The 13,784-nt window shown below is 41.5% G+C and overlaps 1 protein-coding gene across 1 annotated transcript; it reads right to left on the bottom strand.

The window, feature by feature from the left end:
• Nucleotides 1-5,402: 5,402 nt before the first annotated feature.
• LOC118403731 (ZP domain-containing protein-like) lies at nt 5,403-12,625 on the bottom strand. Its single transcript, XM_035802530.1, has 10 exons — nt 12,510-12,625; nt 12,103-12,291; nt 11,572-11,760; nt 10,814-10,948; nt 10,134-10,309; nt 7,969-8,072; nt 7,062-7,358; nt 6,247-6,409; nt 5,926-6,031; nt 5,403-5,578 (listed from the first exon to the last, which is right to left on the bottom strand). The coding sequence occupies exons 1-10, from the start codon at nt 12,565-12,567 to the stop codon at nt 5,439-5,441; spliced, it is 1,557 nt and encodes a 518-aa protein (XP_035658423.1). The 5' UTR covers nt 12,568-12,625; the 3' UTR covers nt 5,403-5,438.
• Nucleotides 12,626-13,784: the final 1,159 nt, after the last annotated feature.

Below are 13,784 nucleotides of genomic sequence, written 5' to 3'. Positions count from 1 at the left end.
CTTTTCTTGAACTGCAGGAGCCGGTTTAGTTTCCTACTTTGAAAGAGAATAAGTCAAGAAGGGATGAAAGGATCATCATGATTTTTGGTATGCTGATAGCTTAAGTGATGCTTGATACAATTTAATATCATTATGTAAATAGGGATCTAATTTGTATAAGCAATGGCGAAATGTTATGAACCAGCTCCGGGCATATAAAATAAAATGTATTGAGTAACACATTTATGTCTACAGACATCATTCTACATAACAAACCTGGTTTATTTGGCAAAGGTATGTGTTCGTGGAACTCTAGTTGTGTAATAAAATCATTATTATAAGCGAGGTTCGGTCGATTGCCGCAGAATCGTCGTCCGATCGATTTTCGCCAAATGTGACAGGGGTATTAGCATTCGGACTATTTAACGCCTGCTCTCTTTGTTTGTTGTTCTTTGTTGTCCTGAAACTTCTGAGACTGCTTTTGTTACTCTTATCATGTTAAGAAATGACTGAAACATAGATGTTTTAATTCATTGTTATAGTGTACAAATTTGTCTTTAATTATGAAAACGAAAATAAAAATGTATGTCGGAGTGCAAGGAAGTGAAATGTTTCTTTTACCATTTAAGCTAAGGGCACAACCTGCCGTACTTGCAATTTGTCCGTACGATTTTTTGGAGGCCACGTCCGCCACGTATTTCTGAAACGTTCAGGCTGTACAGGGCAGGCGCGTCGCCCGTACTGACACGTACGGGGGGCGAATCTGAAGCCCGATGGCACACAATTAAAGTTTAGCCTGCACGCAAAGTTCTACGGCGTGCTCCAAAATCCGTCGGATTCACTATGAGTTCGTACGGAGGCTGTACTTACCACTTACGGATCCCAAAAGATTGCCCACGTTTTGCACGTACGGCGGGTTGTGCCCCTAGCTTTACGGAGATTCTAGAAACAAAACGTCTCTTTATGTCTCATCGTACTTCTAAATTTAAATGGCAATTTTAGAAATCAAAAGCCTGTTTAGGGCAGATTAGGCCATGTTGATTTGATTATATGGATGATCACCGCGCGCGCATCGATTTCCGACCTTTTCCAAAAAAGGGTTTTAACCATATGCATGCTTTAAATCATACAAAGCAGCTGCAAAAGGAACATATATGCTGTAAAGAATATATATACTAATGTCAGTCAGCATCAATTCCAAGGTCAAAGAAAAAGGTGTGAAAACAAGAAGTGAGAATCTATTGTTAGGTAATCAATACTCTGTATTTGGTCGTTTGTTCAACCTTCCAGACCACTTAGATTTCATTTTGAAGGCAACTTTCTTTTTGGTCAAACTTTTTATTTTGTTAGCACGCATCAGTTGTGGAGGTTCCCAGAGGATGGCATCCATATAATCAAATCAACGTAGCCTAATAGGACTTAGGCAACCTAAGCAATATTATATATAAAATTACAGCGTTAAAAATTGGAAATATTCTGGAGAAGGCAATCTGTGTAAAATTGACATCTACTGCACTGTATTCCCCCATTTACATCATTATTTCATCGTTAAAAACGGCCCAGAGACAAGTTGCACAAGAATATTTCTTATTATTGGAACTCCCCAAAATAAGGACCTGATCAGGAATCCTTCTGCGACATGTTTCTAGGCCATTTTTAACGTCTTAATTTATGAAATAATGATATAAATGTGCTAAATTAATACATTAGGTGTCAATATTATACAGATTGCCTTATCCAGATCATTTCACTTTCAATGGTCTAATATGCTTAGGTTGCTCTTAGAATAAATGCAAATCACGTCTCAGATCTCCTCTTCTTCGGCTCTTTTACGTCTCAGATCTAGAAATTAAAAATTCATGTAACTTGAAGAAGTGCAAGGGTTAACGCTAAAATTAATACAACAGCAGTGCGTACACAGCACGAAAACGAATATTTAAGCATACTTTCCGAGATACTTAAATGTAGCCTAAAGGTGGGAAAATATTTCCGCAGAGTTTACGGTATCGTAAAGACCACGGAAACCATGGTTTTACATTTCCGTAACCTTTCCGTATTCGTTAAGGCAGATTAAATACATGTAATATATTTACATAACCTTTAAGCATCCTTATATGTGCCGTATATGAAACGGGTATTGCTTATGTAGAGAAAACATCTACAGGCTTTGAACCGACCATACGTTCACATACAATCAGTTGACCTTCCCCCTTTTTATTTTCGTGGTTCTCTAAGGTGGAAATTACCAATAGGAGATGATATCTTTTCATTGCCCTTCCGTTACAATTGATCTCATTTACATACTCTTATTAGTATAGGTCTATGGAGACCTCCCCCTTTTGTGTATAGGTGCAAAAAAAGATGTCAGAATGGTAGCGTTTATTTTTAAGAAGAGGTATTGCTTTTACCAAATTAAGAGTATTTCCGCTCAATATACGCCGTCCACTAAAGCAGCAGCTTCAAATGAATAGCTCTTGCTGTGTTAGCGTGTTAAGTTTAACAATTTTTTTTGAAAGAAAAGCAAATCTCGTCCTGTGTGAAAGCTACATATAAAAGACACAATCTTTCCGATATCTTTCCGTTACATTTGAGCTGACTTTACATAAAAGGGGGGAGGTTTAAGCAAACCTCCCCCCTTTTATGTATAGGTGGAAAAAAGATGTCGGAAAGATAGCGTTAATCATTACTTGAAGAAGAGGCATTACTTTTACCAAATTAAGAGTATTTTCCGCTCAATATACCACATGCGCCGTTCACTACAGCAGCGGCTTCAAATGAATAGCTCCTGCTGTGTTTGTGTGTTAAGTTTAACAAAGACAAGCAAATCTTGTCCTGTGTGAAAGCTACATATAACAGATACAATCTTTCCGATGTCTTTCCGTTACATTTGAGCTGACTTTATATAAAAGGGGGGAGGTTTAAGCTAACCTCCCCCCTTTTATGTATAGGTGGAAAAAAGGTGTCGGAAAGGTAGCGTTAATCATTATTTGAAGAAGAGGCATTATTTTCCGCTCAATATACCACATGCGCCCTCACTAACGCAGCGGCTTCGCCTGAATAGCCCCTGCTGTGTTAACGTGTTGAGTTTAACCAAGATAAGCAACCTTTACTCTTGGTTAAAACTTACATATAGCAGATACAATTTTTGGAATATATAGGTGCAAAAAAGATGTCGGAAAGGTAGCGTTAATTATTATTCTTAAAAGAGGCATTGCTTTTATCAAATTACGAGTATTTTCCGCTCAATATACCACATGCGCCGTTCACTAAAGTAGCGACTTCGCCTGAATAACTCATTCTGTGTTAGCGTGTTTGACGAAACCAGGAAAATCAAAATATCCTCATGGGTGAAACATAAATATAACATATGGTATCTTTCCAATGTCTTTACGTTACCATTGAGCTCACTTTACACAAAAAGATGCTATGTACAGGTGCAAGAAAGATGTCGGAAAGGTAGCGTTTATTTTTTCCAGTAGTATCGTATGTATGATATCGTTCCGTTACCTTTGCCTTTGAGCTTACTTTTCAGAAAACTCTCTGAACTTTCTTTACAGAGGTGGAGATCGATAGTTACAGAAAAAGATGTTGGAGAGGTAGCGTTGAAAGCAAGGAAATTAAATATTTAACCTCCTTGTTGAAAGGAAACAACAGTCGCCGGGAGCACTGCGTACATGCCCCCGAAGATTGGTGGTCATAATTACGGCGTGTTCCCGTTCAGGGTAAGAGGACTAGTACTGGGCGGCCTGTCCAGAATGTCGCTCGCGGGTGGCTGTGCCTTGCAGCTTGGCATCCCGACGACATAGCGTCCTCACTACCCGGTAACGTATCATGGGAATATAGCGGGTTTGCTGTTTATATAATTGTACAAAAAAACTTTCTTATCATCTGGAAGAACATTTATTATCTACAAGCAATAATCACGTTCTCCCAGAAAGGCTGGTATTTTCTAGTGTGGTAACAGTTGTGTTTAGCTTAACCTTGGCTAAACAGCGTACAAAGGGGATGGCGTTTTTCAAATTCAAATTTATTCGCCGTCAACTATGAATAACGAACAACGCGGCATTGAATTTCTAATTAGCAGCTCCCAGAAGAGGTTCACGTGTGTCATGTGATAGGGCGTTATCCAATGACAGACAAAGGTGGGTTTTTTAAACCTAACGAATATGCCATAATTTATAGAAGAAACCAGTTTGCAGGGCGTCTGTTTCGGGACAAGTCAAGAAGGAGCCTTGGACCCGTTTCAACACACGGATTATCGGCGTGGCTTTGCCGCAAATAGATTCCAACGGAACTACAGGACGGAGCGGACATAACCATAGGACACTCACGGCTTGCCGGAAACGGAGTACGTATGTTGGAGAGTCTTCAACGGGGCACAACTCAGGGTGAATTCAAGACTGTGTCGTCTTGACCAGCATAAGCTGGCGGAGACATGGAGAGCACGGCCTGTTCATCACAAAACAGTACCCGTCTTCGGGAATCTCAGCGGATTTTTCCTAATGTGATGGCCAGATGGAACTATGTTGCTTGAAATGACGTCTTTCCAGGCGTATCGCCCGACACTGGACTCCAAGTTGTGGACTTAAATGTAGCGGAGATTCGTGCATGGATATTGTACACCGATTATCCCTCGGTCGACCAATCCAAGTCCACAATTAGAATCACAAGATAGTTTAGACGGCGAAGCCATAGATACCGGTGTAGGTATGATTCACACCAAATAAGACACGCATACCCGATGCAAAAGTTCCAATTTAAGCCACACAAAACACATAAAGCCTACCTAAAGATGCGGAAAGGTTTAAACTTACGCCGCCTTTACTAAAAATAAATGACAACTATAGTCCAAGGAAAGATCACGGAAAGCGTACGTTTCTGCACTTCTTCACGTGCCTTTCAGGGTGTGTAAACGACACATAAACGTGGGGAAATCGTGACTGAAATCGACTGTAAATGTGGTCAAAATATCACGGAAAGGTCTTAAGAAACGCGTGCTTTCCGCCCGTATAGGTTACGAAAAACTGCCATTAACGACGCCTTTAAGCGTCTAATAGTTGCGGAAAGGCACGTGAAGGAGTGCCGAAACGCACATATAAGTGCATTAAAGGGAATCTTTACGTTCACGGATAGATGTCGTTAAGTTGCGGAAAGGGTGCAGAAAGGTCTTAATAAACGCGTGCTTTCCGCCCGTATAGGTTACGAAAAACTGCCATTAACGACGCCTTTAAGCGTCTAATAGTTGCGGAAAGGCACGTGAAGGAGTGCCGAAACGCACTTTTAAGTGCCAACGTAAAGGTAACATTAAAGGGAACCTTTACGTTCACGGATAGATGTCGTTAAGTTGCGGAAAGGGTGCAGAAACGTCGCGTTTACGTTGAGTTTAAGCTTGCTTAAATACCAGATTTCGTGCTGTGGTAGGTATCAATTTTGCTGATGATCAAATAAATGATGGCACTTCACTCTGCGTCAACGAGCAGCTTGTATCCCGGATGCACCGACTTTGAGCGCCGCACTGTGAGAGCCAGAAGAACTGCAGCGATAATGACGACTCCAGCAGAACCTCCAACAACGAGGGCGACGTTGTCTGCACTATCAGCTACAAATGGGAGAAATTTACGATCAAAACTTTGTAAAGCTGTTAAAGAGCAACAAAAACGAAAGCTTGCCGGCGTAAAAGAGGTAGAAATAGATGTATTTCAACTAGATAGCTTCATTTTACTGTTGTTTAATTGGAGTTCAGCACCAAGGACAGGCCTGTCTGTATTGACAGTTCTTTGGTCCTGTGCTTTATAAATCCTTCGCACTCAAACAACGGTTACTACATTCAGCCGACTTTCTGTTTGTATCTTTTCGATGATAAAGAATAACACATTTTAGGGTTTGAAGAATATGTGCTTGAGAAAGTATTGAAGAGAATAATTGATGTACTAAGTCCACACTTACCCTGATCTGTATTGACGATGATGGGCCCGCGGGAGATTATATAGCGGCTCTTCATGTCGTTCCCGTCCTCGAGCGCCCTCTTGTGATGACGACTAGTTCTGCAACCCTGTGGGAAGTTAAATCTATTGAGCATTTTTCAAGATTGTTAACTAAGTAATGCGTTCTAGTTTGAAAATGCTTCGTTTGTTCGAAAATATTCTTCTATACACAAACCCTAACAAACACCCCATCTTTTAGGATACAATCCCAGAGCAAAACATCGTTGGCAATTTACTACGGTGTAAAAAAAAACATGGGTATAGTGCATACTAGTACATGTACCTGGGCACAACGGGATCCAGTTTCTGCTGCATCGCATACCTCCACCTCACACCGGATGTGCACTGTCGTCACTTCCTGTACGAAGCGAAAGGCCTCCAGACCGAATCGCTGTGTACCCGGATCAGGTCCTCCGTAGAATTGTAGGGTGTCGTCGGATGCACAACTGGAAACGAGATATGAAAACCGGAAGTTCTACTGCAGTACCGTGATTACTTGCCAGGGGGCCCAAATGTAATCTTTCCAAGACCTTGTGAAGACCTACCCACATAACAAATATCAAGACCTTCCGTCCAGGCCTGTCCAACTTAACGTATTCACACACACACACACACACACACACACACACACAGACACACTCACACACACACACACACACACGCACACGCACGCACACAAACAAACACACACGTACCCCCTAAAACATACAATTCTTGTATGTGTTGCGAAGGTTTTAAGCAAAAAAAATATTTCACCAAAATGTAATGATAGATAGCAAGCTATCTATCATAATGATTACATTTTGGTGAAATATTTTTCATGTTAACAATAACAAATCCTATAGCAACCATGGTTACATAATATATATAAGTCCTGCGGTTTGTACAAAGAAAACGGAAAGAAATGCACAGAAAAAAACAACCTAAATTGACTACATGGATTGCAAGCAAGTCAATGTAGAACCTAACGTATTTTATATGGGCGCTATAATCAACTACACTCACGGTCTACTCTGAATGAATAAAGAATACAAATCTATGTCCAATTTACAACTCTTTCCACGGAAAATGGTTTAGAATGAAGATATCTTTGCTTACCCTTCCTGTATCAGTGGGTACTTTAGGGAGGCGTTGTGCCCGGATGTAGCCTCACAGTGCAGGGCGATGACTGACAGCTGTCTGGAGTGACCCTGCACCTGCAGCTGCAGGTACATCATGTCCCGCAGGTGCAGGTGTACCGGGTAGTCAGGTGTGGTGTACGGAGACAGGTAGCTCTGTGTGGGGAACAGGTCCAGCCGGATGGACAGCTGACCGAACCCTTCATCAACAAACTCCAGTCCGCCCGGGATGGGCAGGAACTCGGACATCACGGCTTCGTCACGATCGTACTTACATCTGGGGGCACAGTAGTGTCTGTTCTTACTAGTATACTTTACTGTCTGACAGCTTTTTGGATGGTGAATCCCTGAGCTTCTGGCATAGTTATCTCTTTTCGTTTTTAATAGATTTGTACATATATTACATGGTAGTTTGTTTCAGCACAATTGTTGACATATCTAACAATATCTTTGGTCACTGTGTTTTGTCTTTGCCGTGGCTAACCTCTGTGGCAGGCTCTCTTGGGCCTTTTTTCCTGCTATGGAACCTACGCTGTGGCTATATGTGTTGACAGATTATCTAAGATCTTAATACAATACACTTCACAAGCTATTGGAATAATAAAGCATTTGCTTACCGGGATTTTCATTAGATTTTTTGTGTGAAGTTGAAGTGTTGAACTGAATTTTCTGACACAAATATTGGTCTCAAATTCTCAACTGTTCAACTACAGTCTTTGTCAATGAATGAGCAATCCACTGTTGTGTTGCTCATTCCTTGACAAAGACTGTAGTTGGACAGTCGAAAAGCCCAATTTCTGTGTCGGAAGTAACAGTGAGTCCTGCTCTGCCTTTATGATTTCTAGACACAAGGTTATTCTCATTAGATAGAAGCACATACTACTTACACTGAGTGTATGACAACATCCGGGTCTCTAGTGATGACGCCATCATGGGTGAAAAGGAGGCTGACGTTGTTGGAGAAAATGACGAACTTCGTGTCAAAGGTCACCTATGCATCGAAAAGAATAACGCATGTCCAATATGTTGATAGCAAACATTACGTACAAAAATTTTTTTTTTTGCCTAATACACAAAAAGCACGGCCCATATGCAAGGCTTATATCAAGTGCGACTTCCTGTGTTTTTTCTCCCTAACAAAATTTGCACATCGATGTTACTGTATTTCTTCGACTTGGGGCACCGGTGCGCGCGGCACTGCGGGGTTCGTTCGAAAGTAACAAAACAGTGCCCCAGTGAACGAACCCCGTAGTGCCGCACCGGTGCCCCAAGTGTAGTGAGAGTCTACCTTCAGAGAGCCCATTGCCATATCTGGACATAACACATAAAACTAGAAAGGCCGACATTTGCTTGAGAGCAAATACAGCATATTTCAGCCATCTCCCTCCCCATGCAACAATAGACTATTTCAAAATCACCCATTTGAAAAGTCACTTTTACTAATGACGGTTTAACCCAAAAATGAATCTTACAAAATTCTCCCGTTCAAGAATGGACTCCAGTGCACCCTATGTGAATTCGCACAATAGACCAGTCCAGAAATACTCCCACTGAAACCTTGGCCTTTTGAATAAGAAACCAAATCCAAAATTGAATTCAGCAAAAAAGGTCCCAGTGCATGAAAAGGTATAATAGACCAGTCTAAAAACACTTCCACTAAAAATTGAATTTTGAATCATCACCACCCGTCCAAACTGAATTTGAAAAAATCCCCCTTCCGTGTGCAAAAAATGGATTCTTCCATGTAAAGTAGAGCAGTCCAAAAATACATCCGCTAAAATAGGACTTTGACATAATCACTGAAGTCCCAAAAATGGATTTAAAAAAAAGCCAATAGATTTTTAAAAAATCCCCCCTCCATGCAAGAATGGACTCTTCCAGCACACCCATTTAAAATTGCAAATTAGACCAGTCCAAAATAACCCTGCTGAAAGACTTTGACAAACTAGAAGTCACCAAAGTCCAAAATATGAATTTAAAAAAATCCCCCCTCCGTGCGAGAATAGACTCTTCCAGCACACCTTCTGTAAAACTGCAAAATAGACCTGTCCAAAAATACACCCACTGAAAGACTTCACCAGTCCGAGGATGAATTTTAAAAAAAATGAACCCCTCCGTGTAAGAATGGACTCTTCCAGATAACACCGGACTCGCTGATTGGCTGTCACCCTCCCCCCCCCCTCTTTAGGATATAGATTCAGGCTAAGTGATTGGTTACCTATCTAATTAGATTAAATAGACATATATGCCAGAAGGTGCAATCTGCAGCTGGGGTCAACGACCTTAAGGTCATTGACCCCTGTGGCTATTGGAAAAAAAATCCCCAAATCTATCATTTTGACGTAGTCTATGACAAAAATTATACATGTGTCATTTGAATGAATATCTGGTGCACCATTTTACCAAAATTTAGGTCATTTGGTTTTAAAACCAGAGCACAAGAGCCAAAAGTGTACTTTTTGGTCATAAAATGGCCAAATAATCGTAAAATTAAGCATTTTGTTGTACTGTATGCCTCAACTGTTAATGAATCCATGTGCGCATATGTCTAGGGCACTCCTATACTAAATTTCAGGTCATCCGGTTCTAAAACCAAGGTACAGGAGCCAAAAGTGTCCTTTTTTGGTCAAAAAATGACCAAAAAATCGCAAAAATAAGCATTTCGTTATACTGTACACCAAAAGTGGTATTGAATTTGTATGGGGGAATTATCAAAGCACATCTGTGACAAATTTCAGCTCATTCGGTTATAATACCAGGGTACAGGGGGCCCAAATATACAGTTTTGGTCTTAAGATGACCAAAAAACCTTAATAAAATCATTTTAAAGGTAGATATGAAAAAAATGAAAAAAACGTCTGGGGATATTGACCCACTCTACCCTTGTGTCAAATTTCAAGTCAATCGGTTCAGGAACAACGGAGATACCGTGTTCCGAAGATTTGACAGGAGAAAGAAAGAAAGAAGAAAGAAAGAAACATTACGAATACAATATATTTCACCATACCTATGGTATGGCTGAAATATAATGAAATACTTCAGTTTAGCATACCTTTGTCCCACACTGATATAGCCCGGTGCGCAGGATGTAGTGGGTACCGTTGAAGGTGGCCTGACAGCTCGGGTCCGGGTCCCAGTGCAGCCCGCTGGTGATCACGTGAGCGAGTCGGTGGGCAGGCAGGGCTAGCTCCATGTACTCATTGGTGCAAACAGGGGCGCTCTCAGACTCTGGTGCAAACGAGAATTCGTTGAAAATATAATTATCATAGTCAGTCTTGTAAAGCTTCTACCTGAGATTGAAACTAATACATGTAGCATCAAATTTCGTCCACTAAACATAGCCTTCGTTGCAGATTTCGAGCGGGCTGGCTTTCTGTGGGTCGTGGGGGGTTGCTGGTTCGCGATTTTTAACATTGGCTCGGTTCTCTTAATGCCGGGAAAGGGAGTTTGCCGATGAAGGGAGTTTGCCGGGGCACTGTACAAAACTGGTGTTTAAAGGTTGTTTACCGGTCATGCAAAATGTACATTTTGTACTTACTCTACACACGACCAATGAATCTGGTAAAAAGACAGCAAACCAAGTGCTAAAAGTTGCGTCAAAACACACTTTAATAGTGCAACATGCGGTGTGACCATGGGGTAATAGACAATATTCCACGTTTCTCAATAGGTATCTTGCTTTGAGGCTTGAATATCGTTTTTTATCAACGAGTGGATTCAAATGGAGCTTACCCATTGTGTGAGGCTTGGTATTAGTGTCTATTGCCGCCTTTGTAACTTCTGCTGTTGTTTTAGAATAGTCCGATGGGTCTTTCGTCATCTCTTGAGTTGCTGGAGCATCTGATGTCCGATGTTCGGTTGTTGGAGCTGTGGGGTTTAAAATCATTGTTTCTATATTTACACATGGTCAAGTTACAGGAGATGAGCAACTAGAATATTTAGACAAAACTATCAGCTTGATCATGATTAGAAGCACTTGTTATACGAAAAATTGAAAAACGTATCTGATTTTACATTATGTAATGACGTACAACTAACTCTCGATCTAAATGTTTTATCATGATTTTAGTTAGTCCAAACTCCAGAGGCTCCGCCAACTATCATCATCAACAACACAACAGACAACAAAGCTGTACCTTTAGACACTTTCATTTTCCTCGAAAGCAAGGCGAGGGTTTATAAGAACGAATTTCTTTCAACGCGGTTTTAGGCATGAATACGAGTATTTCATCTCTTGTCTTCACCGTCTTTGGTCTTGCACACATAAAAAGTCAAGGACAAAAATTCTGAGTTACAACATCTGAACATTAACAACACGCTAAATATGAAATGTGCTTATGTTGTACTAATGAAAAAAGCTAATAATTCATGTTTCACCCTTATTTATCCGCAAGGGTGCTATAGATAGCTACAACAGGAATAGTCAAAGTGCGACTCCATCAAAACACTCAGTTAAACAAGCAAGCAAACAAACAAACAAGCCAACCAACCTGGGCATGACTGTGTCTCACACGGTTGGAATTCCACATCCCACCCATCACCATCCGTGTCGCCGTGGCAACCGTTGCTGTTAAACTGCGGTGAGGGCTCTGTGCACGTCCGCACTCTTTTCTGTGTCCCTCCGCCACAGGACTGACTACACGTCTCCCATGGCAACCACTGGCTCCATCCGCCATCAACTGTCAATAGTGGTCAGAGTATATATTATTATGTAACATGTTCGCGGTGGTTTTATGTTCGCGCCGTTTTCGCGGTGGGCCAATTCACCGCGAAATTCCACTTTCTGGCTTACGCGAAATCAAATCCCCGCGAACTTAAATGCATTCACACGACATGACTCTGTATATGCATGATGTCATGATCACGTGATTGGCCAGGCAATGTCCAGATGTAACGATCCAACATGGCGGACAATCATCATCATCATGGCAGCAACGCAGCACAAGAAACGATAAAGAAAACAATATGAATAAAGCTAATCATGCCAGTATTTTTCAGCTATATTACTATACAAGCCTCACCTGGACATGGGCTTGTGTTACACGTCTCAAAATCTGTGTCAGCCCCGTCACCGTCGTCATCACCAACACAGTTGTCACCGCCATGTTGGGGAGGGGGGTTGTCGCACAGCCTTGTTCTCAGCCGTATTCCTCCGCCACAGGTAACGTTACACGCGCTGAACCCGCTCCATGGACTCCATTCACCGTCAACTAAGATAATAGTGGATTACCAATTACCATTTAATGATGATTTGAACAGCATAGACGCGTGTACACGTCAGATCCAGTTCTGTGTCGTTAGCAGATTTCATGGATTATTGTCCATCATCAGCACAATACGAAACACATAGACACCTCTGTATCTTAACCAACCATTCCAACCTTAGCTTATTCGGGTCGGTGATTAGTAAATGTGGATGTGAACTCACTTGGACACGGGCCTTCATCACAGGGCTGTACGAAGGTATTAGATCCCAAACACTGCATCCCGCCGTGCTGAGGAGCTGGACTGTCACAGTGTCTCTCTATAGGCTGAGTACCCTGGCCACACGTCACACTACAGTCTCCAGCCGGCTGCCACGGGCTCCAGCCGCCATCAACTGGAAAGGATCAGAAAACTTGGTTAGCGTTAGTTATACTTCAGTTTGTTTGTTCGGTTATTTCAGTGCTGCCCAAGTCACGTTTTGATAGAGACTCACGTGATTCGGATAGACAGGAACGCATGGCCCATGCACCATACACTGGAAAAATACCATAAAATACTTTGGTTACGTAAACAATGCTGGCTGAGTCAGTCCAACATTTGGTTAAATCCTAAATACTTGAAGTGTTGGTTAGCCTTCTTTCATATTTTGGTTACTGTTGGTTACGATTGACTGCTGTCGAAGTGTTCAATGTGTTGTGTAGGGGAAAACAACATCAATACAGAATGACGTAGTATGTAACACAGGCCTGTTCCCAGCTTTGACTTTTTTCTGTCTAAGTCATTGTTTGGAAGTTCACGTTGTCATTAGTTTCATGCTATGAATATTGTAACATGAAGATTGTGGACATGACAGACATAGCTGAGTGTGACACACGCAAACATTCGATGCAATTAAGCGTGGTATTATTTCATACATTAAAAAAGATTACTACACCCATATGGATAGAATGGTCAATTCAGGTTATTTGGGGCTTACATGTCAGTAAGAAATCAATGTATTTGTTGTGTATGAATCTCAGAAACATAAATCCCAATACGGACTGAGGGTACTACTGACTTAAAGTCTGTATGCAAACATTGTACCCGGACAAGGTTGTTTGTTGCAATGCTGTTGTTCTGTGTCCGCCATGTCACCATCGCTGTCACCAATACACGTGAAGCCGTAAGGAGGCGGTGGACTGTCGCAGTGCCGGGTCCTGCTTTGTATCCCTCCGCCGCAGGTGGTTGTGCAGTCGGTCCAATTTCCCCAACCTCCCCAGCCTCCGTATACTGTTGTGGGAAGGTAAAACAAAACACATTCAATTGAAATACTAGGATCCAGTATGTTTTTATCAAGATGCTCAATGGTTAGAAATACATTCAAACAGAATACCCACCTTCACACGTTTCATTCCAAGTTCTGACGTCATCGATGGCTACGTCACTGAGAAAGCCACCTATATCTCCATGAAAAATGACCTGCAAACAAGAGGAAGATAGCGTTTTATGATTATATATT

The sequence above is a fragment of the Branchiostoma floridae genome, chromosome 16 (assembly GCF_000003815.2).
Source record: "Branchiostoma floridae strain S238N-H82 chromosome 16, Bfl_VNyyK, whole genome shotgun sequence".
Classification (NCBI taxonomy): Eukaryota; Metazoa; Chordata; class Leptocardii; order Amphioxiformes; family Branchiostomatidae; genus Branchiostoma; species Branchiostoma floridae.
The sequence above is the reverse complement of the archived record's forward strand: the minus strand, read 5'-3'. Positions and strand labels throughout refer to the sequence as shown.

What these genes read in the sequence shown, in the direction of transcription:
- LOC118403731 (XM_035802530.1), bottom strand. Translation starts at nt 12,567, where the DNA reads ATGCAGTGTTTGGGATCTAATACCTTCGTACAGCCCTGTGATGAAGGC. An exon ending in TGAGACACAGTCATGCCCAG is followed by an intron (nt 10,949 to 11,571) that starts GTTGGTTGGCTT and finishes TAAACCCCACAG; the next exon opens with CTCCAACAACCGAACATCGG. An exon ending in TACCCACTGATACAGGAAGG is followed by an intron (nt 6,410 to 7,061) that starts GTAAGCAAAGAT and finishes TCTCGTTTCCAG; the next exon opens with TTGTGCATCCGACGACACCC.